The sequence below is a fragment of the Scyliorhinus canicula genome, chromosome 19, assembly GCF_902713615.1.
Source record: "Scyliorhinus canicula chromosome 19, sScyCan1.1, whole genome shotgun sequence".
Classification (NCBI taxonomy): domain Eukaryota; kingdom Metazoa; phylum Chordata; class Chondrichthyes; order Carcharhiniformes; family Scyliorhinidae; genus Scyliorhinus; species Scyliorhinus canicula.
Window position 1 is genome coordinate 38,942,345 of NC_052164.1, and position 21,917 is coordinate 38,964,261.

The 21,917-nt window shown below is 49.1% G+C and overlaps 1 protein-coding gene across 1 annotated transcript in view; it reads left to right on the top strand.

The window, feature by feature from the left end:
• The window catches only part of fam171a2a (family with sequence similarity 171 member A2a), a 370,881-nt gene that overhangs the window by 181,869 nt on the left and 167,095 nt on the right, over positions 1–21,917 (top strand). Inside the window, exon 3 of the mRNA XM_038778520.1 lies at positions 11,155–11,247. Coding sequence (XP_038634448.1) covers positions 11,155–11,247 — 93 coding nt within the window. The remainder of the gene's footprint in view (positions 1–11,154; positions 11,248–21,917) is intronic.

The window sequence follows — 21,917 nt, forward strand, 5'->3', positions numbered from 1 at the left end:
TGTGATAATGACCAGATAATACACTTTTTGATATCGATGAGGATGTGAACAGGGGAAAATGGTGCAGCTATTCTTTGACATGGTTCCTCAAGACCTTTTGCATCCCACCGAGAGGTCACAACGTGCCTTGGTTCACAGATTTATCCGAAAAGCTGCACCCTCCCCCTCAATGTAAATCTTGCCACAGCCCCAGAGGACCATATGCTGCTCTCCCCTTTAAGAGCTGACTGGTGATGATTATTTAACCTGAGGATCACCACACCCCGGGCAAGGGACGAAGTTGAGAAGGTGGCACTTTCATGAATATCCTCAGCCGTTATGGGAATTCAGCCCGCACTACTGGCGTCGCTCCGCACTCGAAACAGCCATCCAACCAACTGAGCTATCGGACTCTCAGTGGTGCAACATCCATTCAGTACTGCACTGCAGTGTCAGCTTAGACTTTGTGCTCAAGTCTTTACAGTGAGAGTTGAGACCACAACTCTCGGAGGTGAGAGTGCAACCACAGCAGGCACAGCAAGAGTATAATGAATACCTTTGCTGTATTTGGGTTTTTCTGTAGGTACATTTAATAAGCTGCTCCCTTAGTGATCATGGGCGGGATTCTCCGACCCCCCGCCGGGTCGGAAAATCGCCCGGGGCCGGCGTCAATCCCGCCCCCGCCGTGTCCCGCGATGGGCCGAAGTCCCGCCGCTGACAAGCCTCTCCCACCAGCGTGGATTAAACCACCTACCTTACCGACGGGAGCAGGCGGCACAGGCGGGATCTGGGGTCCTTGGGGGGGGGGGGGGGGGGGGGGTGCGGGGCGACCTGACCTCGGGGGGTGCCCCCACGGTGGCCTGGCCCGCGATCGGGACCCACCGATTGGCGGGCGGGCCTGTGTCGTGGGGGCACTCTTTTTCTTCCGCCTTCACCATGGTCTTCACCATGGCGGAGGCGGAAGAGACCCCCTCCCCTGCGCATGCGCGGGGATGACGTCAGCAGCCGCTGACACTCTGGAGCATGCGCGGACTTACGCTGGCAGGCGAAGTCCTTTCGGCCCCGGCTGTCGTGGCGCCAAAGGCCGTTCACGCCAGCTGGCGGAGTGGGAACCACTCCGGCGCAGGCCGAGCCCCTCAATGTGAGGGCTTGGCCCCTAAAGGTGCGGAGACTTCCGCACTTTTGGGGCGGCCCGACGCCGGAGTGGTTCACGCCACTCCAACACGCCGGGACCCCCCGCCCCGCCGGGTAGGGGAGAATCCCGGCCCATATGTTAAATCCTTCAAAACTATCCTAAACCTTAATCCATTTTTACTGCATCCAACAAGACTTTGTACTTCCGTATATCCTCTTTGAAGTGACAGGCCACTGGAGCAGTGGTTCCCAACCTTTTATATGTCATTTATATGTCTATACAATAGAAGCATTTTGAGGCACACCTCCTATTGCCTTCTTCCCTTATTGGGAACTTGGTTTTAACTTTGTCTTCATCTCCAAGTCCCGTTGGTCACACACATGGGCCTGACCAACATAAGAAATCTAAGCCATGCATGTGCGACTCTTTCCCAGCCGGCGCATGCGCGGGAGGCCCGAGATTCACGGGTCTTGGAGATATCAACCACAGAGCTGAAGACAAAGGTTAGTTTTAGATTAATTATATGAATTTTGAACCATTTTGAATCTTTTTTCACAGCACACTTGGGGGGTGTGGTCTTCATGACACACTAATGTGCCACGGCACTGGAGTACAGTCCCTATTGGAACTATTTCACAATCAGCACATGGAATATCCCAGCAACGTGCCAAATTAGGACTTGTCTCCAGTCAAATGATAACAGTGAGATAGAGTGGTTATTTGCTATTTCAAAGGCAAAAGTGTGAAGGATCCAGCAAATTCTCACTTGGAAAATCAGCTGGAAGAAACCCGAGCACAGAGAATCAAAGAACGGCATTCTTCCGACGACAATGAGAAAATCCTCCCATTGAGTGACCAATGGTGGCAGCTTTGATGCGGGCCAGTTGAAGACAGGAAGTCATATGATGAAATGCCCGGGAATCAACATTGGAAATCCTAATTTATACCCAGGCAGCTATTATAGGACCTGCCCGAACATCATTTCCATTTACATAAATTGGACAACTTAGAAATCTAACCTAATATCCTCGACTCGAAAGTGGGCATTGACTCTACTTTCCTTCAGTTGTAAAAACTAGTCAGGCTTAAAATGAATCAGCATTTGGAGCCTGTCACAGAGGAGCTGTCAGTTGAGAATCAGAAAACTACCACTGTGCTCATTTTAGAATGTAACCGTGCTCATCTATATGTTTTGTCTGTGGAGTACTTTTTGAATTTCAAGAGGATTTACTAGTCGGTGATAAATGCGCTTGTACGTAGTAGCTATTAGTTAAGAACATCAGGGATGGAAACAAGAGAAGAGCAAGCTGAGTCTTCTCCGTCATTCAATACGATCATGGCTGTACTTTGCCGCCTGCTCCCCATATGCCTTGATTTCCAGAGATACTAAAAATCTGTCTATCTGAGCTGTAAATATATCCAATGATGGCGCCCACAACCCTCTGGGGAAGAGAATTCCACAGATTCACAACCCTACGAGTGAAGAAATTGCTCTTCCTCTCAGTCCTAAATGATTGGCTTCCTTACCCTTGTTCTTGATTCACCTTTTTAGTAGTTACCCTGTCAGCTCCTTCATAATGTTGAATGTTTCAATGAGATCATCTCTCATTCTTCTGAGGTTCAGAGAAGGTAGACACAATTTGCTCAGCCTCTCATCAATGGGACCAATTTAGTGAACCTTTGTTTTACTGCCTCCAAGGCAAGTCTAACCTGCTTAAGTGTGGAGAACAAAATTACACACCGTATTCCAGGCATGGTCACCCCAAAGTCCTGTATAATTGTGCCATGACTTAATTAGTCTTGCGCTTTAATCCCCTAAAAATAAGGGTCAATATGCCTTTTATTTTCCTAATTGTTTTCTGTACCTGCATGCTAACTTTCTGCATTCCTAGTACAAGTACATCCAAGTCTCTGAACACCTACGTTTACCAGTTTCATGCCTTTTACGAAATATTCTACCTCTATTCTTATGACCAAAGTGAATAATCTCACACTTGCCCACATTATACTCCATCCACCACATTTAATCTCTCAATATCTCTTTGCAACCTCTTTGTGTCCTCCCCATAGCTTGTATTCCTTGTATTGTCAGCAAGCATAGAACATACAATGCAGAAGGAGGCCATTCGGCCCATCAAGTCCGCACTGATGCAATTAAGCCCTCACTTCCACCCTATCCCCATAAACCAATAACCCCTCTTAACGTTTTTGGTCACGAAGGGCAATTTATCATGGCCAATCCACCTACCCTGCACATCTTTGGACTGTGGGAGGAAAGCGGAGCACCTGGAGGAAGCCCACGCACACACACGGAGAACGTGCAGACTCCACACAGACAGTGACCCCACGGGGAATCGAACCTGGGACCCTGATGCTGTGAAGCCACAGTGCTATCCACTTGTGCTACCATGCTTAGATACATTTCTTTGTCTCTTCATCTAAATCATTAATATAGCTGAAGTCCAGTACTGATCCTTCTGGCATCGGGGCTGGTTTAGCATAGGATGAAAGAGGTGGCTTTTAAAGGAGACCAAGGCAGGCCAGCAGCACGATTCAATTCCCATACCAGCCTTCCCGAACAGGCGCCGCAATGTGGCGACTAGGGGCTTTTCACAGTAACTTCATTTGAAGCCTACTTGTGACAATAAGCGATTTTCATTTCATTTTCATTTCATTCCACTAGATACAGCCTGCCAACTTCAAAATGCCCTATTTATCCCTCCCTTCTTCTTCCTGTCCATTAAGCAATCTTTTCTCTCTATACATCACCCAACTCCATGTATGTTAACCTTTTGTACCTTTTCAAATGTCTTTTAGAAGCTACAACTAAGGCATCCTCTTTTTTCTGCCCTATCAGGTGCATTCTTAAAATCTCTGAAGTTTGTCAAACAGGGTTTGCCGTCAGTAAAACCTTGAGTATTGCTGAAAAATAGACAGGTCGAAGCTTTTCATCTTGCACTTATCAAGACTATTCACAAGAATACCTATATAAGAGGAAAACAACAATTTATACTTTATGAGAAGAGAGTGCTAATTGGTTGGCAAATGGACTCTTCTCAGTAACCAATCAGCACACAGGTATTTGAGTTTGCACTGGAGTGCTGAGCTTGTTGCATTTGAGTGCTACAGTGAGAGTTTGGTGACTGAGGGAGTATAAGGGTTCATTTTTATTTAAAGTCTAGTATTTCTTTTATTTAGTTAATTAACTTAAAAGATGCTGTTTGGTCTATAAGAAGGTGAATTTTGAATCAGCTTTAAACAAGGTTCTATTTGTAGGTACTTGCAGCTGGAGCTTGTTAATTAGTTAATTGGATTAGGCCAGTTTTAAGAGGCTAGTCACAGTATAAATCTGAGCTAATTATAGTGCAGACTTAGTTTGCACTGGAGAGCTGAGCTTGTTGCATTTGAGTGCTACAGTGAGAGTTTGGTGACTGAGGAAGTTTGGTGAGGAGGGAGTAAGGTGCTCCTTACATTTCATTTCCTATATTTATCAAAGAGCGTGAAGGGAGCCAGGAGTTTAAGAGTACAGCTGACTGGAAGCAGAGTCGGAGTGCATTATTAACAATTATCAGTGTATAGGAAGGTTCAACTCACTATGATGCACCAGCTTTCAATTTGAAAGGAACCAAGGTTACCACAGCTTGAAGGTTACCACAGCATGAAATTTTTTAACTGCAGAATCATCCCTGCCTACCACAGGGCGCTTCTGGTGGTCACTGTAAGGCACATTCCAATATTAAGCAACATAAAATACTTGCTTCTGCAAGCGAAGCAAATCTAATCACTTTCTCTAAAAAGGAGGCATCAGCTCGATAAGGCATAGAGATTTCATTAGATGGGTTTACTTGAGTTTAAAGCATTGTAGATGGAACACATCAGTACCAACCCAATGATCAATATCAAATGAAAAAATGTAGCAATTAATTAATCTTTGCATCACGTCTGACTATAGAATAAGTAAAATGTACATGAAATGGCTATCCAAGCAACATTGCTATATCTTCATTATGCCAAAGTTAATGCTATCTGCAATCTCTGATGAAGAAACGCCGGAGATATGGCACTTGGAAGAACGAGACAAACTCTGGTATCCATATGTTCTGAGGTCTTGAGAAACCTCTCAAAGAAGAATAGACAGTGAGTCTGAACAGCTATTTATTGGTCCTCAGTTGTTGCCGTCACCTTTAACTGCACCTGAAGGGCATGTGTGCTGATCATTGTTAAAAGAGTCAATTCTGGTGCATATTGCAGTCATGGCCGACCCTCAGCCCAAGGGTCCGATCTATAGAGACTCCGATAGAACGATTCAAAAGCCCCATTAAGTTGAGGAGGGGCGGAAACCAGTCTGCCGCTCAAGTTATGTACCTGTACGATATTCCGGGAAGCCACCTGTCGCTTCAGCTGGTGAGCTAAAAGCCAACTGGGTTTCTCCATGTATTCATAAAACGTACTCCTCAAGCATTGCAGCGTGACAAAAGCTTGAATTGTGTCTGCAGCTTTTTCCTACTGACCAACAACTACGGGGTTAAGACAAGTGAGTATTGGTGGTTGACCTCAAGAATGGAATCTACCAGCCTCTGCTGCTCCACCCTCTCTGTCTTCAACATGTACATTTTGTAGGAGATAATCTTTCCCCCATAGAGCTACCTTAAGGCTTTCCCACAGAGAAGAAGGTGAGATTGACTTGTTTTCCTTAAATTTTATATAAAATGGTGGTGGACATGCGTTCATAAAATTTCTTGTCCGCTAATAATGTCATGTCCAACCTCCACGGCAGTCGCTGGGAGGGACGTGACTCGAGTGTCAAATCAATAAAGTGTGGGACATAGTCCGAAATCACAATCACCGAGTAACCAACCACTTCCACCAAGAGAGGAGAGAGTTATCCACCACAAAACAAACCGACCCGCAAGTATACCTGTAATACTATCATCTTTCATTCTCACTCCAGAGTATAAATATTTCCCACTTTCTCTGTCTGTTACCTTTGACAAGGAGTCATTGGACTCGAAACGTTAGTTCCTTTCTCTCCCCACAGATGCTGCCAGACCTGCTGAGATTTTCCAGCATTTTCTCTTCCGCAAGTATAACTGATGTACATATGAGAAAAATGAAAAAGTCTTCACCTGGGTGCAAAAAGTACCAGGGATCTACCCCCCATCCCTCACCCCCCATCTGTTCCATGAAAAACAACAAAGCTCCGGCCACCCCTGATGGAGTTAGAGATTTGGGCTTGGACTGAACCAGAATAGGGTTCAGAACACAATTTAAGTCCCTACCCCCAAAAAGCTGATGCAAATCCAAATTGGAGAGGGATGCTAGCAGATTGTTAATAAAATTTGTATCATCCCAGTTTGGAGCTTAGATATTAACCAAAACCACCAGAGTCCCCACCAGAGGGCCATAAACAATAACATGTCTGCCATTGGGGTCAGCAGAAAACAGAACCTATTTATTAATTAATATTGCCGCACCGCGGACCCTACCATCGAAGCCCAAATGAAAGGCACCCACCTCTCCCACAGCCTTGCCTAGTCTCTGACCCACAAAATGTGTTTCTTGCAAAACCTCTTAAAGTAAGGAAATACTACCTACCCCTTCACTGGGCCATTCAACTCCATTCCAGATGACCAAACGAATTATGGGTCTCTTAGGTTAGCAAGGAGGCTCCCAACTAGAATGAAGTACAAACAACGAAAAACTAAAACCCCATAAACCATTGTACTCCAACAGAGGGCTATATATTTTCAGAACAATCAGAATGGAACCCCACATGAACCTAAACCCAAACCCATGTCCAAACTATAAAAATTCAACCCCAACAGGAAAAGGAAAATGCAAAAGTAAACATTAGAACCCCAACAATGCAACATGCTGTCCTCAACATCCAATGAACATGATCACACTGCAGCCAAACCCTGTTTCTTAACAAAGGAGTCCGCCTCTGCTGGTGCATCAGATAAATAATCCTTTCCCTCGAACGTTATTCTTAGCAGTGCCAGGTACACCACACCGAATCGGACTCCAATTTTGTACAGGGCGGCCTTGGCTTTGTTGAACGCAGCCCTCTTCTTCGCCAGTCACACTCCTACGTCTTGGTAAAACATGATGGCGTGGCATTCCAATTTGAAGTCAGGATGCTCTCTCGCCCATCTCAGAACCCACTCTTTCGCTTTGAAGCTCTGGAACTTCACTATTACTGCACGCGGTGGATCCTCAGGACAAGGCCTCTGCCAGAATGTATGGTGGGCTCCCTCCATCTCAGGAAGGGACGTGAATCAACCACCACCTTCCCGAACATTTCTGTGAAATATTCCATAAACGTTGGACCTTCCATCCTCTCTGGCAACCCTACAATTCAAATGTTTTGCCTCCTGGACAGATTCTCTAAATGATTTACTTTGGCCTTCAGTGATTTATTCACTTTGGCCACCAGAGACATCGTTGCTTCCAGTGAGACAATCTGATCACTGTTCTGACCATTCATCCCCTGGAAGCAAATTTAGACCCTAACATAGTGAAGGTTAAGCAGTGGTGCTTGAATAACCATTCATGGACATTATACTTATTCTGTGGTCAGACATGATGCAAAGATCAATTAATTGCATCTATGTGGCCTGCTTTGAACACCCTGGAGTTGTTCCTTGTGCGTAGAATGTTTAGTGCACCTGCCCATTTATTTGCCTATCCACACACAGTGGGTGGTATTCCCAGTCTCCCAGCCATGCGTTCCTCGGTGGGAGAGGCGGTATGTCATTCACTCGAGGTGAAATTCGCTGCCACTGCCGCTATCAATGGGAATTCCCATTGAAGCCATTCCACAGGCAGGGGCGTACAATCTTCTGAACCAGAGAATCCTGCCGCCAGTGAAGGTCGGAGAATTCCGACCTATATTACACAAACTAGAGTTGTGCTCTCTGACATTTTGGGATTATGGAATAATTTGATCAAAATTTTAAGATATTAATAGGAAGTGATAGGGTAAATAGAAAGAAACAATTTGCTCTGGTTGGGGAGTCTGCATAAGACTATGGGGTATGATCTAAAAGTTGGAGTCAGACCTTTTGGGACTGAAATTAGGAAATACAACTAATTGTATAGGGGTGGTAGACGTTTGGAACACTTTTGCAAATGACAACTGCTACAAGATCACTTAAAAATTTTAAACCTAAGCTTTTTAGATGTTTGCTCTGCAAAGTTATTAAGGAATATGGGGCTTAGACAGGGTTAGCTCGGAGATTTGTCATGATCCTATTGAATAGCGGAGCAGCCGAAAGGGACTAAATGTTCTACTCCCATGGTCTTATTTGACAGTTCCATTTATCACTCCAACACAGCGCTTCTTTTTGCAGCTCTCTTAGACCTGCATGGAGATCCAGAAAATTGAACAGTGTCTTTTGATCTACTGTTAAGAAAATATAAGGTTCCCACCATCTTCCGGCAACAGTATTTTCTTTTAAATGAGGGTGTGCCACGTTAGTCGCTTTAAAATCACATTTCTAATGTTACTTCTGCTACAGTGAAGAGGGAAAGAACTTGGGCGTGATCTAACCGAATTGCAACAGAGTCCTATGTCGAGTGCATCTAGCCGGGCGTTTCCTGGCGCTCGCAGCGCTGAGAAAGAGCACGCTATCAAATGGGGCTCTGTTGCAATCCAGAGCGACAGCGGGAAAAGCCTAGCTGAGGCCTCACCTAGTCCCATTTCCTGCACTGAGGACCACCACTCGCCAGAACTCCTCAGTGCAGGAGATCGGGATCCCATTATTAAATGGCGCCCCGATCTCTCAACCACCCCGACAAAACCATTAGGCCCTCCAAACCCCAACTGACCTACAAGGGGGCCTTTGGGACCACTGCGCACCCAACAGGTAGGGCAACCCAAGGCCTGATCCCCGGCATGGGTACAATGGCAGCCTGGCATTCTTACTGACACTGGCAGTGCCACCTGGGCACCTTGGCAATGCCAGACTAGCTAGGTGGCACTGCCAAGGTGCCAGGATGGTGGTTCCAGAGGGCCAGTGCCAAGGTGGCACGAGCAGTGCTGGAGTTCCAGCCTGCCTGGAGGCCAACCACTCAAGGGCATCCAATCTCCTGGGAGACGCCCTCCAAGTGCCATTCCACCTGATCTCCATTTGTGGTGACCAGTACTGAACAGCTCTCACATAGGGTCTCCAAGATGTGGAGATGCCGGCATTGGACTGGGGTGAGCACAGTAAGAAGTCTTACAACACCAGGTTAAAGTCCAACAGGTTTGTTTTGAATCACTAGCTTTCGGAGCACTGCCCCTTCCTCAGGTGAATCATTCTTTAAGACTTCTTACTAATGTCTCCAAGGCAATGGGGTTAGAACCCAAAGCCAGAGCTACTCACTCTAATATGCAGATTTGCCAAATACTGACCCCACCCACATCCCAGAAGAGGCCTCTTCTGGCATCTACCGGCCGCGTCACCTCCCCGTTCCCCCGAATGGGGGCGTGACCCAGTCGGTGGATCGCGCCCCTCATGTTTCTGTAACACTTTAACATGTTCTTGGTGTTTCCCAAAGCACATCCAATGAATTGTTTTCGAGATGTAAATGTCACGAGAGCAAATGTAATTGTAAAGTCAATTGGTGCAGTTTATATGCACTCTGTAGTTGTTGTCATGGTGACATTCTTTGCCTTTGTTTGAACTGAGAATATAGTGCAGAATGATGTTTTTGCTATTCAGTAAATGGGAACCATTCTTTGAACCTGTGGTAAATTTATACTGCATTGTAATTCACACTGTATTTATTGCATTGCGTTGTATTATGTCCTTGTGGGCTCTGTATGTGAGCCGTTGCGCGGCTCTGCCCATAGGGGGAGATGAGGAGCTTGTACTGGGCTCCACCCATGGCTCCTCCCACTACCGGAAGTATAAAGAGCTGCAGCCGTAAGCCTGCTCTCAGTTCCTCTGGTCGCAGGCTGGCTCAGTTGTAAGACTATTAAAACCACAGTTTACTTTCAATCGTGTGTCTAGTGAATTGATGGTCACATCAGATCCTCTTGCAATTGAGTGCCCTATCTCAGTTGGTCTTCAACAAAAAACAACCTCAGCCTATCCAATCCTTCCTCATCGTGAAAATTCACCATTCCTGGTAATATTCTCAGAAATTTTGCTTGCAATTTTACCCAAATTGTGCAGTGTTGGATTAGGTGTTAAAAGCTGTGAGAAACTCGCTGGCTTCACAGACGCCTTTTCTCACCTGATTCACCTACAGCTGGAGGGGCGGGGTCTAAACAAGCCGGTAATGTGCAATTCTGAGATCAGAACGCCATTTTTAAAAGGCACCCCAATCTCAATGTTAATTTTAAGGCCCCCACAGACATCAGGACCCATGCCCCTCCAGAGATTGAGACAAGGGGAACACCCTCCCACCCCACTGCCCCCTCACACAGAAGGGGAAACACCACCACCATGCAAACATTGGGGCATTCACCCCCCACACAACTGCCATGGGGCAGTGCCGAGGGTGGGGTGGGGGGAGGAAAGTCCCGTACTACCCAGGGGCTCTACCTCACTGTGTGCCCCTGGCGTGGTCATCACAACTGGTTTTCATTTTCAATGCCAAGCCATTGTGGCAGGGGAAGGATACATCGCAGGTGCTACAGCATCAAGCCCAGTAATTATGCCATAAATTAAAAAAATTGATGAAAATGAGAAAGGGCCGCAAATCCCATTTTTGGCCGTTCGCAAGATTAGCAGCCATTCTGGGATTTGCGTCCTTCACTAACGGGGCCGCTAGATTGTGGCTCTTTGTCCGTACCATCTCTCAAAGATTGTTTGCTATTTTATTTGATGCCACCTTCAATCTGCAGCACTTAGAGAAGAAGTCTTCTAACCATTTTGTTCATGGTACTCATGTAATGTGAACGACTGGATAACATTTTTGATCATCCAAGGTAGCAAGGGGTCATGGATGAAATGCACTCAACATAATGTCTTCTGATTTAATAATTGGGACAGATTATAAGTAGAACAATGGATCTAAATCTCTATCTTTTGCCTGTTTCCTTACAGTGTTTACATCAGTGAGCCTTTATCTCCTTCCAGAACGCCCAGCCACCCTGATGCTGTATGAAGATGTGGTGCAAATCCTATTGGGATCACCCGGTAAGTGAGGAAAGAGTGTACATGGTTCAGAGGTGAACTTTCTCTAGCCCCGCCATAGCAGAGTACTTGGTCATTTTACATAGAATTTACAGTGCAGAAGGAGGCCATTCGGCCCATCGAGTCTGCACCAGCTCTTGGAAAGAGCATCCTACCCAAGGTCAACATCTCCACCCTATCCCCATAACCCAGCAACCCCACCCAACACTGATGGCAATTTTGGACACTAAGGGCAATTTAGCATGGCCAATCCACCTAACCTGCACATCTTTGGACTGTGGGAGGAAACCGGAGCACCCGGAGGAAACCCACGCACACACGGGGAGGATGTGCAGACTCCGCACAGACAGTGACCCAAGCCGGAATCGAACCTGGGACCCTGGAGCTGTGAAGCGATTGTGCTATCCACAATGCTACCGTGCTGCCCTCCGGCAGAACCCTCAGAGAACCCCGCTGAATGCATTGATTATTTGCAGGCCAGTGCTATTCTTGAGTGTGAATTTTTACTCAACAGATGGAAAATGGAATGCTGGAATTCTTAATTGAATCTATGTACATGTTCATTTGAATTTGGCCTCCTTTTCTTGGCAACTTAGTGAGTGTTGATATCTGATGGGCTTGATAGCTGAAATAAAAGCTAAAAATAGCTGGAAACGTTTAGCAGGATAGGCCGCATGCAAAGGGAGAGATGGAGTTTAGGGGCAAAATTTAATATAGATGGTGGGGTTCTTATCTCTCTTCAGGAGAGGCGGCCACTGCATTAAGTGTCAATGAAGTGGCCAGCATCTGGCCTTTCCTGCAATTAGGGACCTTGGGGTGGAGCGTTGCCAGCCAATCAGTGGCAGGATTAAGCCTTTGGTTGGTGCGAATTGTCCACTTAAGGACCTTAATTGGCAGCAGGGCGGGAAGGCTGTCCATGAGCCTTCCCGCCAGGACGTAATCAGGCCAGAGGCAGGAAAGCAGCAGGCACCCCGCCAACCACCCTCCGTCCTATTAAGTAGCTCCTCACCGAGCGAGATTGCATTAAATTCTGCTCAGCGTTTCCGATCACCGGCCTTTCATCAGAACTGGGAGATGTTAGCGATGAACAAAATACTGCAGTCATTAGCAATGAACAGCTTTCACACAAGTGCTGAATCGGGGAGAAAAATAAAGATCATCATAACAGGGAGGAAGAGTGTTCAAATGACAAAAGGGAGAAAAGTACAAGACCAGAGGAGGCGATATTGTGCCTGGTGTCGAAACGAATTATAGGTCCAGTGGAGGTGTATATAGTTACAGCAAAATAGCAACACAATCACAACTCATACTGTGGTTGCTTCACATGATGCTCATCTGATGACCCAAATGTGAGATCCCAGGGAGCAAAGCAGCCATTCAAAATATCCCCATGACCTCTGAACGCTTCTTGCTGGTTGATCTTGTATTGGTACAACATTTTCAAATGAGGGAAATACATCAGTGTGACATATCTGTGTTCAAGGTTTCCTGGGAGAGTAATTACCAGATCCAATCACAATCTTTAACCACACTGAAGGGATGCTATTTAATCTTTCCTGTTTGTTCCTTTAGCGATACTGGGGCTAATATTTTTGAAAAGTGCGAGTGCAGCAAAGCATCAATTCTCAGCCGGAATTCTCCAGCTGTTGGAATTCTATGTTCCCGGCAGCAGCGGTGTGGGGTGGCTTTGATGGGAAATCCCATTTTTTTTTTTTTAAATAATTTTTATTGAGAAATTTTGATTTTATACAATAACGCACCTTAGTAAAATACCGAAAATAACAATAATATTAACAATCATATACATTTGCCCCATCCCCATGAACAACCCAGCATTTTAACAACAACGCAAATTAACACACTATAAAGTTACAGAATAAACACTACAATAATGCACCCCCCCCCCCCCCCCCCCCCCCCGGGTTGCTGCTGCTATTGACCAAGATACCTATCTCTGAGCCAGGAAGTCCAGAAAAGGCTGCCACCGTTTATAGAACCCTTGTGTTGATCCTCTCAGGGCAAATTTGACCTTTTCCAATTTTATAAATCTCGCCATGTCACTGATCCAGGTCTCCACGCTTGGGGGCCTCGCATCCTTCCACTGTAGCAGAATCCTTCGACGGGCTACTAGGGACGCAAAGGCCAGGACCCCGGCCTCTTTCGCCTCCTGCACTCCCGGCTCCACCCCAACCCCAAAAATCGCGAGTCCCCACCCTGGCTTGACCCTGGATCCAACCACCCTCGACACCGTCCCCGCCACCCCCTTCCAGAATTCTTCCAGTGCTGGGCATGCCCAGAACATATGGGCGTGGTTCGCAGGACTCCCCGAACATCTGGTGCACCTGTCCTCACCCCCGAAGAACCTACTCATCCTAGTCCCGGACATGTGGGCCCGGTGCAGCACCTTAAATTGGATGAGACTAAGCCTCGCACATGAGGAGGAAGAGTTGACTCTCTCCAAGGCCTCCGCCCAAGTCCCGTCCTCTATCTGCTCCCCGAGTTCCTCCTCCCATTTAGCCTTCAGCTCCTCCACTGACGACTCCTCCACCTCCTGCATTACCTTATAGATGTCAGACACCTTCCCCTCTCCTACCCACACCCCCGAAAGCACTCTGTCCATCGTCCCCTGCGAGGGCAGCAAAGGGAATCCCTCTACCTGTCGCCTAGCAAACGCCTTTACCTGCAGGTATCTGAACATGTTCCCCTGGGGAAGGCCAAATTTATCTTCCAGTTCCCCCAGGCCCGCAAACCTCCGCCAATAAACAGGTCCCTCAATTTGCTGATGCCCGCCCTTTGCCATCCCCTGAATCCCCCATCCGTGTTCCCCGGGATGAACCGATGGTTGCCACCCAGTGGAGCCTCCATCGAGCCCCCTGTTTCCCCCCGATGCCGTCTCCACTGTCCCCAGATTCTTAGGGTCGCCGCCACCACCGGGCTCGTGGTATACCTCTTGGGGGAGAGCGGCAACGGTGCCGTTACCATGGCACCCAGGCTCGTACCTCTACATGACGCCATCTCCATTCTTTTCCACGCCGCCCCTCCCCCCTCCATCACCCATTTACGCACCATTGACACATTGGCTGCCCAATAGTACCCCAGAAGGTTGGGCAGCGCCAGCCCGCCTCTATCCCTTCCTCGCTCCAGGAACACCCTCCTCACTCTCGGAGTCCCATGTGCCCACACAAAGCTCAGGATACTACCGGTCACTCTCCTAAAGAAGGCCCTGGGGATAAATATGGGCAGGCACTGAAAAAGGAACAAGAACCTCGGAAGCACTGTCATTTTGACGGACTGCACCCTCCCCGCCAACGACAATGGCAGCATGTCCCACCTCCTGAACTCCTCCTCCATCTGATCTACCAGTCTGGTAAAGTTATGCTTGTGGAGAGTCCCCCAGTCCCTGGCCACTTGCACCCCCAGGTACCTAAAGCTCTCCCCTGCCCTCCTAAGCGGGAGCCTACCAATTCCTTCCTCCTGGTCTCCAGGGTGCACCACAAACACCTCGCTCTTGCCTAAGTTTAACTTATAACCTGAGAAGGTCCCAAACTTGGCTAGTAACTCCATCACTCCCGGCATCCCTCCCACCGGGTCCGCCACATACAGTAACAGGTCATCGGCATACAACGACACCCTATGTTCCTCTCCACCTCGCACCAAGCCTCTCCACCTCTCTGAATCTCTCAATGCCATCGCCAGCGGCTCGATTGCCAGTGCAAACAACAAGGGGGACAAGGGGCAACCCTGCCTGGTCCCTCGGTAAAGCCGGAAGTACTCCGACCTCTTCCTATTCGTGGCCACGCACGCCATCGGGGCCTCATATAGCAGCCTTACCCATCTAATGAACCCTTCACCAAATCCAAACCTCCCCAACACCTCCCATAGGTACCCCCACTCCACTCTATCAAAGGCCTTCTCCGCATCCAGCGCCACCACTATCTCTGCCTCCCCCTCAATCGCCGGCATCATAATGACATTCAGCAATCTCCGCACATTCGTGTTCAGCTGCCTTCCCTTCACAAAACCTGTCTGGTCCTCATGCACAACCCCTGGCACACAGTCCACTATCCTGGTGGCCAGGATTTTTGCCAGCACCTTAGCATCCACGTTGAGGAGAGATATGGGCCTGTATGAACCACACTGCTGGGGGTCCTTGTCCTTCTTTAAAATTAACGAGATCAGTGCCCGTGACATCGTCGGGGGCAAAGTCCCCCCTTCCCACGCTTCGTTGAGTGTCCGCACCAGCAAGGGGCCCACTAGGTCCACGAACTTTTTATAAAATTCCACCGGGAACCCATCCGGCCCCGGTGCCTTCCCTGACTGCATCTGCCCGATCCCCTTAACTAGCTCCTCCAGCTCAATCGGCGCACCCAGCCCCTCCACCTTCTCCTCCTGCACCTTCGGGAAAGAAAGCCCGTCGAGGAACCTCTTCATTCCCCCCCTCTCCCCCGTTGGCTCCGACCGGTACAGTTCCCCGTAAAAGTCCTTGAAGACCTCATTCACCTCTACCCCCTTCCGCACCACGTTCCCACTCTTGTCTCTCACTCCAGCAATCTCCTTAGCCGCATCCCGCTTACGGAGCTGATGAGCCAGCATCCTACTCGCCTTTTCACCATGTTCGTACACTGCCCCTTGTGCCTTCCTCCACTGTGCCTCCGCCTTTCTAGTGGTCAGCAAATCAAATTTAGCCTGCAGGCTGCGCCTCTCCCCCAACAGTCCCTCCTCTGGTGCCTCTGCATACCTCCTGTCCACCTCCAGCATCTTTCCCACCAGTCTATCCCTCTCACTCCTCTCGCTCCTCTCCCTGTGTGCCCGGATTGATATCAGCTCCCCACAAATTACTGCCTTCAGGGCTTCCCAGACCATCCCCACCTGAACCTCCCCCGTATCATTCACCTCAAGGTACCCCTCAATACTTGCCCGGACCCTCCTACACACCTCCTCCTCCCCCAACAACCCCACATCCAACCGCCACAACGGACGTTGGTCTCGCACCTCTCCCATCTCCAACTCTATCCAATGCGGAGCGTGGTCGGAGATTGCAATGGCCGAATACGCGGCCTCCTCCACTCTCGGAATCAGTCCCCTACTCACCACGAAGAAATCTATCCGAGAGTAGACCCTATGTACGTGGGAGAAGAAAGAGTACTCGCGTGCCCTCGGCCTTACAAACCTCCATGGATCCACCCCACCCATCTGGTCCATAAACCCTCTCAGTACCTTGGCCGCCGCCGGCCTCCTACCCGTCCTAGAGCTGGACCGATCCAGTGAAGGATCCAACACCGTATTAAAGTCCCCCCCTATGATCAGACCTCCCGCCTCCAGATCCGGGATCCGTCCCAACATACGCCTCACAAAGCCCGCATCGTCCCAATTTGGGGCATACACACTAGCCAGTACCACCTTCTCTCCTTGTAGCCTGCCCCTAACCATCACATACCTACCCCCCTTATCCGCCACCACCTCCGATGCCTCAAACAACACATTTTTCCCCACCAGAATCGCCACTCCCCGGTTCCTCACATCCAACCCCGAGTGGAAAACCTGCCCCACCCATCCCTTCCTCAGGCGGACCTGGTCCGCCACCCTCAGGTGGGTCTCCTGAAGCATTGCCACATCCGCCTTTAGCCCCTTCAGGTGAGCCAGTACCCTCGACCGCTTCACGGCCCATTCAACCCTCTCACATTCCAGGTGACCAACCGGATCAGAGGGCGTCCCGCCCCCCTCCCCCGTCGGCTAGCCATAGCCCGTTGACTGCCCGCCCCAGGCCAGCACCCCCTGCTCGACCCCGTCCCCATAGCGACAACCCCTCACCTCTGTCCCCCCAGCCCCCACCAGCTCCTTCTTGACCCTACCAGCAGCAACCCTGTATTCCCCTTTCCCCCCCTCCCTTCCCCCCCAGGCTAGGAACCCTCCCAGCCGCGAACCGTCCTCCATTGTACTTCCGTGGGTCAGCTAACTTCTGCTGACCCCGGAAACTCCCGCCAATAGCCCGACCCCTCCCGAAGTGGGATCATCCCCCAATCTATCCCCCCTCCTGGCACCACTCCAGCGCGGGGAAGAACCAGTTAAGGCCCCGCCTCCCCCGTCACCATCTCCACCCCCCAGCCCCGCAGCACGGGAAACCAGAGGAAAGCCCGCGCTTTTGCACTGCCCCACCACACCCTTCTGACGCAGCTCCCAAATATCAGCCCCACTCCATACCCCCACTCCGGCATAGAATACAACATACCCCCCCGACCCTCCCCTCAAGATACACAGCCCAGACAATGTCCCACAGCACAAAAACAAAAACATAGCAGAACAACCCCTCCGTAAATAACCATATCGAAATTGCAAAAGTACTAAAACAAGAAGAAAACAACAGAAGAAAAAGAGAACACAGCAACAGCAGAATCCAGCACTAATATCTTATAGCCGACCTCGCAACCCCCAACCCCTAGTTCAAGTCCAGTTTCTCCGTCCGCACGAAGGCCCACGCCTCCTCCGGGGAATCGAAATAATAATGCCGGTCCGAATAAGTTACCCACAGGCGCGCGGGCGGCAACATTCCGAACTTTATCTTTTTTCTATAAAGCACGTCTTTCGTCCGATTAAATCCGGACCGCCGCTTAGCCACCTCCGCACTCCAGTCCTGGTAGATCCGCACTACCCCATTCTCCCAATTGCTGCTCTTCACCTTCTTGGCCCAGCGCAGCACGCACTCCCGATCACTGAACCGGTGGAACCTCACCAGCACCGCACGCGGGGGTTCATCTTCCTTGGGCCTCCTGGCCAGCACCCTGTGCGCTACCTCCAGCTCCAAGGGCAGATGGAGAGATCCGGCCCCCACTAGCGAATTCAGCATTACAGCCACATAGGCTGTCAGGTCCGATCCCTCCAGCCCCTCTGCAAGGCCCAAGATCCGCAGGTTTTTCCGCCTCATGCGGTGATCCAGCTCCTCAAAGTGTTCCTGCCACTTCTTGTGGAGTGCTTCGTGCCCCTCCACCTTACTCACGAGGACCACGGCCTCCTCCTCTCGTTCAATGGCCTGCGTCTGCAACTTCTTGATGGCAGCACCCTGGGTGGACTGAATCTCTGACAGCCTTCTGTTTGTTTCCTGCAGAGAGCTCAGTACTTCATCCTTGAATTCTTTAAAGCAGCGCAGGAGATCAGTTTGTTGTTTCTGGGCCCAGAGTCTCCATTCCTCTGGAGCTTTGTCGGTGGCCATCTTGGATCCCTTCCCCCGTTTTTTCTGAGGAGCTGCTGGTGTTTTTTCCACCTTTCCACTCCGAGTTCGAGTCATGGACTGCAGGGAAAGTCGTTCAGCACACCTTCCCCCACCGGGAGACGTCGAAAAATTTCCGTTTTGGGCTCTCAAAAGAGCCGAAAAATCTCTTTAAAACGGGAGCTTCCAAATGTGTGGCTTACTGCTGCATAACTGCCACTGGAAGTCGATGGGAAATCCCATTGACAAGTGGCGGGAGTAGAGAATCCCCTGCCAGCGAATGCCACACTGCCGAGAATCGCATGGTTAGGGGAACGGGGAATCTTGCACATAATCTACATAAGACCATAAGACATAGGAGTGGAAGTAAGGCCATTCGGCCCATCGAGTCCACTCCGCCATTCAATCATGGCTGATGGGCATTTCAACTCCACCTGCCAGCATTCTCCCCGTAGCCCTTAATTCCTCGCAACATCAAGAATTTATCTATCTCTGCCTTGAAGCCATTTAGCGTCCCGGCCTCCACTGCACTCCGCGGCAATGAATTCCACAGGCCCACCACTCTCTGGCTGAAGAAATGTCTCCGCATTTCTGTTCTGAATTTACATCCGGTATGGGTATGCCAATAAAAAGATGTAAAGATTTAGGTTTGACATAGATAAGCAGTAAATGTGGGACAGGCTGATAGACGACATTTGATGACATCCTGAGCCACTTACTTGACGCATGGGTTAGCACCGCTGCCTCACAGTGTCAGGGACCCGGGTTCAGTTCCGACCTTGGATGACTGTCTGTGTGGAGTTTGCACTTTCTCCCCGTGTCTGCGTAGGTTTCCTCCGGGTGCTCCGGTTTCTTCCCACAGCCCAAAGATGTGCAAGTTAGGTGGATTTGCCATGCTATATTGCCCCGAGTATCCAAAAGGTTAGGTTGGGTTACGGGGATAGTGTGGAGTCTAACCTTCGGTAGGGTGCTCTTTCAGATGGTCAGTGCAGGCTCTATAGGCCGAAGGACCTCCTTCTGCAATGTATGGATTCTAAGGGTGGCACTGTAGCACAGTGGTTAGCACTGTTGCTTCTCAGCACCAGAGTCCCAGGTTTGATTCCGGCTTGGGTCTGTGCAGAGTCTGCCCGTTCTCCCCGTGTCTGCGTGGGTTTCCTGCAGGTGCTCCGGTTTCCTCCCATGAGTTCCGAAAGACATGCTTTGGGCATTCTGAATTCTCCATCGGTGTACCCGAACAGGCGCCGTAGTGTGGCCACTAGGAAATTTTCGCATAACTTCGTTTCAGTGTTAATGTAAGTCTACTTGTGACAATAATAAAGATTATTATTATTATTATGACATTATTGGTTTGCGTTACTTTGCCAAGTTTCTTTAAATAAATTGGCTTCTCATGTATCTGTTCCCAGGTCTTTGAGGCACCGTAAACTATGGGCTGGATTTTATGCTCTCCCACTTCCGGCCAGTTTGAAGGCAGGGTGGCCATATAAATTCCAGTGGGCACTGTGCCCCCACTGGGGCTAAACTTGCAGGCCTTGGTGATAGCCCTCCACTTCCACCCCAGCCCTAATAATAACCTCACATTTGTCTCCTGGCTCCTCAGTGTCCAGGACTGAATGCAGTCACAGTCGTGGCCATCGCTCCGATTGATGCCGCTGGGGCCAGAGAGCTGACAGCCATCTGATTGGCTGACAGATCTCGGAGGAGGAGCTTCCTCCCCAGATGAGGAGACAATTAACGCTTCTCACCGGCTGCATCTGAAGTAGGAGTGGTACAATAATGCTTTCACTGCCCCTTTCTCATCTGATTTAGTGGAGCAGGAGCAAGAGAAACGAAGAACTCCGAGAGATCTCAGAAAGTACCAAAAGCCTGCAGTCCAAAATTACTCTGGTTGCACCTGGTATGCCAGGAAAAGCATCCGATTCCTCCCAATGAGCTGACAACCTGGAACTGCCAATTGCCTTTATTAAGATCACAGTCCTCAATTTTGATCTTGCTGTTCTAGTTTATGCAAAGGCATTAACAGAGTAAGGTGATCGGCTGTCTATAGAATGCCACAGAATCTGTTTGCTCCCTCACTGGCATAAACTGTGTACCATTCAACTTTGGCAAAAATGAAAGAGTATGCTAAACAACACAAATTGTGTACAATATTTCAAATGGCAGTGTCCATATGGAACATTAATGGCCAGTTTGTGCCACATGTGAAGAAGTGCTCCTTGATATCACCCTGAACAATCTAGCTCACATTAAATACGGGCTTCCCCATCAGAGGAAAACATTTATGTCTATTCACGCAATCAACTCTTTGGAAAGGCTTTAAGCAGGTCAATTGTATCAATCATGTGAAACTCTACCCTGTTGCAGCACGGTAGCATTGTGGATAGCACAAATGATTCACAGCTCCAGGGTCCCAGGTTCGATTCCGGCTTGGGTCACTGTCTGTGCGGAGTCTGCACATCCTCCCCGTGTATGCGTGGGTTTCCTCCGGGTGCTCCGGTTTCCTCCCACAGTCCAAAGATGTGCAGGTTAGGTGGATTGGCCATGATAAATTGCCCTTAGTGTCCAAAATTGCCGTCAGTGTTGGGTGGGGTTACTGGGTTATGGGGATAGGGTGGAGGTATTGACCTTGGGTGGGGTGCTCTTTCCAAGAGCCGGTGCAGACTCAATGGGCCGATTGGCCTCCTTCTGCACTGTAAATTGTGTGTGTTGCGAATCATCACATTCAGGATGTGAGGAGTGAAGCAGGCCAGGCAGCATTCATGTAAGACAATGCATGACTGCATTGACACTCATTCCAAATGGGAGGAGAGAACATATCCTTGAATGATACAAGATTGAATGGTGGGTGCAGAATTACTGCAGGCTATAACTGTTTCCAAGGAATTCTTTAAAAATTAATTTAAGTTGCGTGAGGTGGATCATACTGAAAAGATGCCTGACATCATTGACCCACCGTTGAGGAGAGAAGATGGACTTCCTGAAGATGAAGATGGATTGCCAGGAACACACTGAGGCTGGACGATGGACTTCCTCGCAGACACTGAATCTGGAAGATGCCCTTTTGCATTAAAAGACAGCAATCGTGATGTGTGTCGCGAAGGTCGGCCAGCGTGCATCCCGAAGGTTGGCATATTGGCAAAAGCGGGATCTTGGCGAATGTAACAGCCTCTGCAGATAAATGAAAACACTTGCAATGACTCATTTGACACTAGTGTCTCCCTCCATTCAACATCTTCCCCCGATGACCGGCTAGAGACTGGGAATGTGTGGTGTGGGAAATGAAGTATGTGCAACGGCATGAAGCCTTTTGTTATCAGGGCATCGTGACTGACTAAAGCTAGATGCACAGATGCTGCTGCTATTCCGCAGGTCCTTCAGAAAAGATTTTTAATTGCAATCTGTCTGACTGTGTCTAGACTGAGTGGAGAACAGAGTGTCTTGACTGTGACTCACTGTCAACATAGTTTCT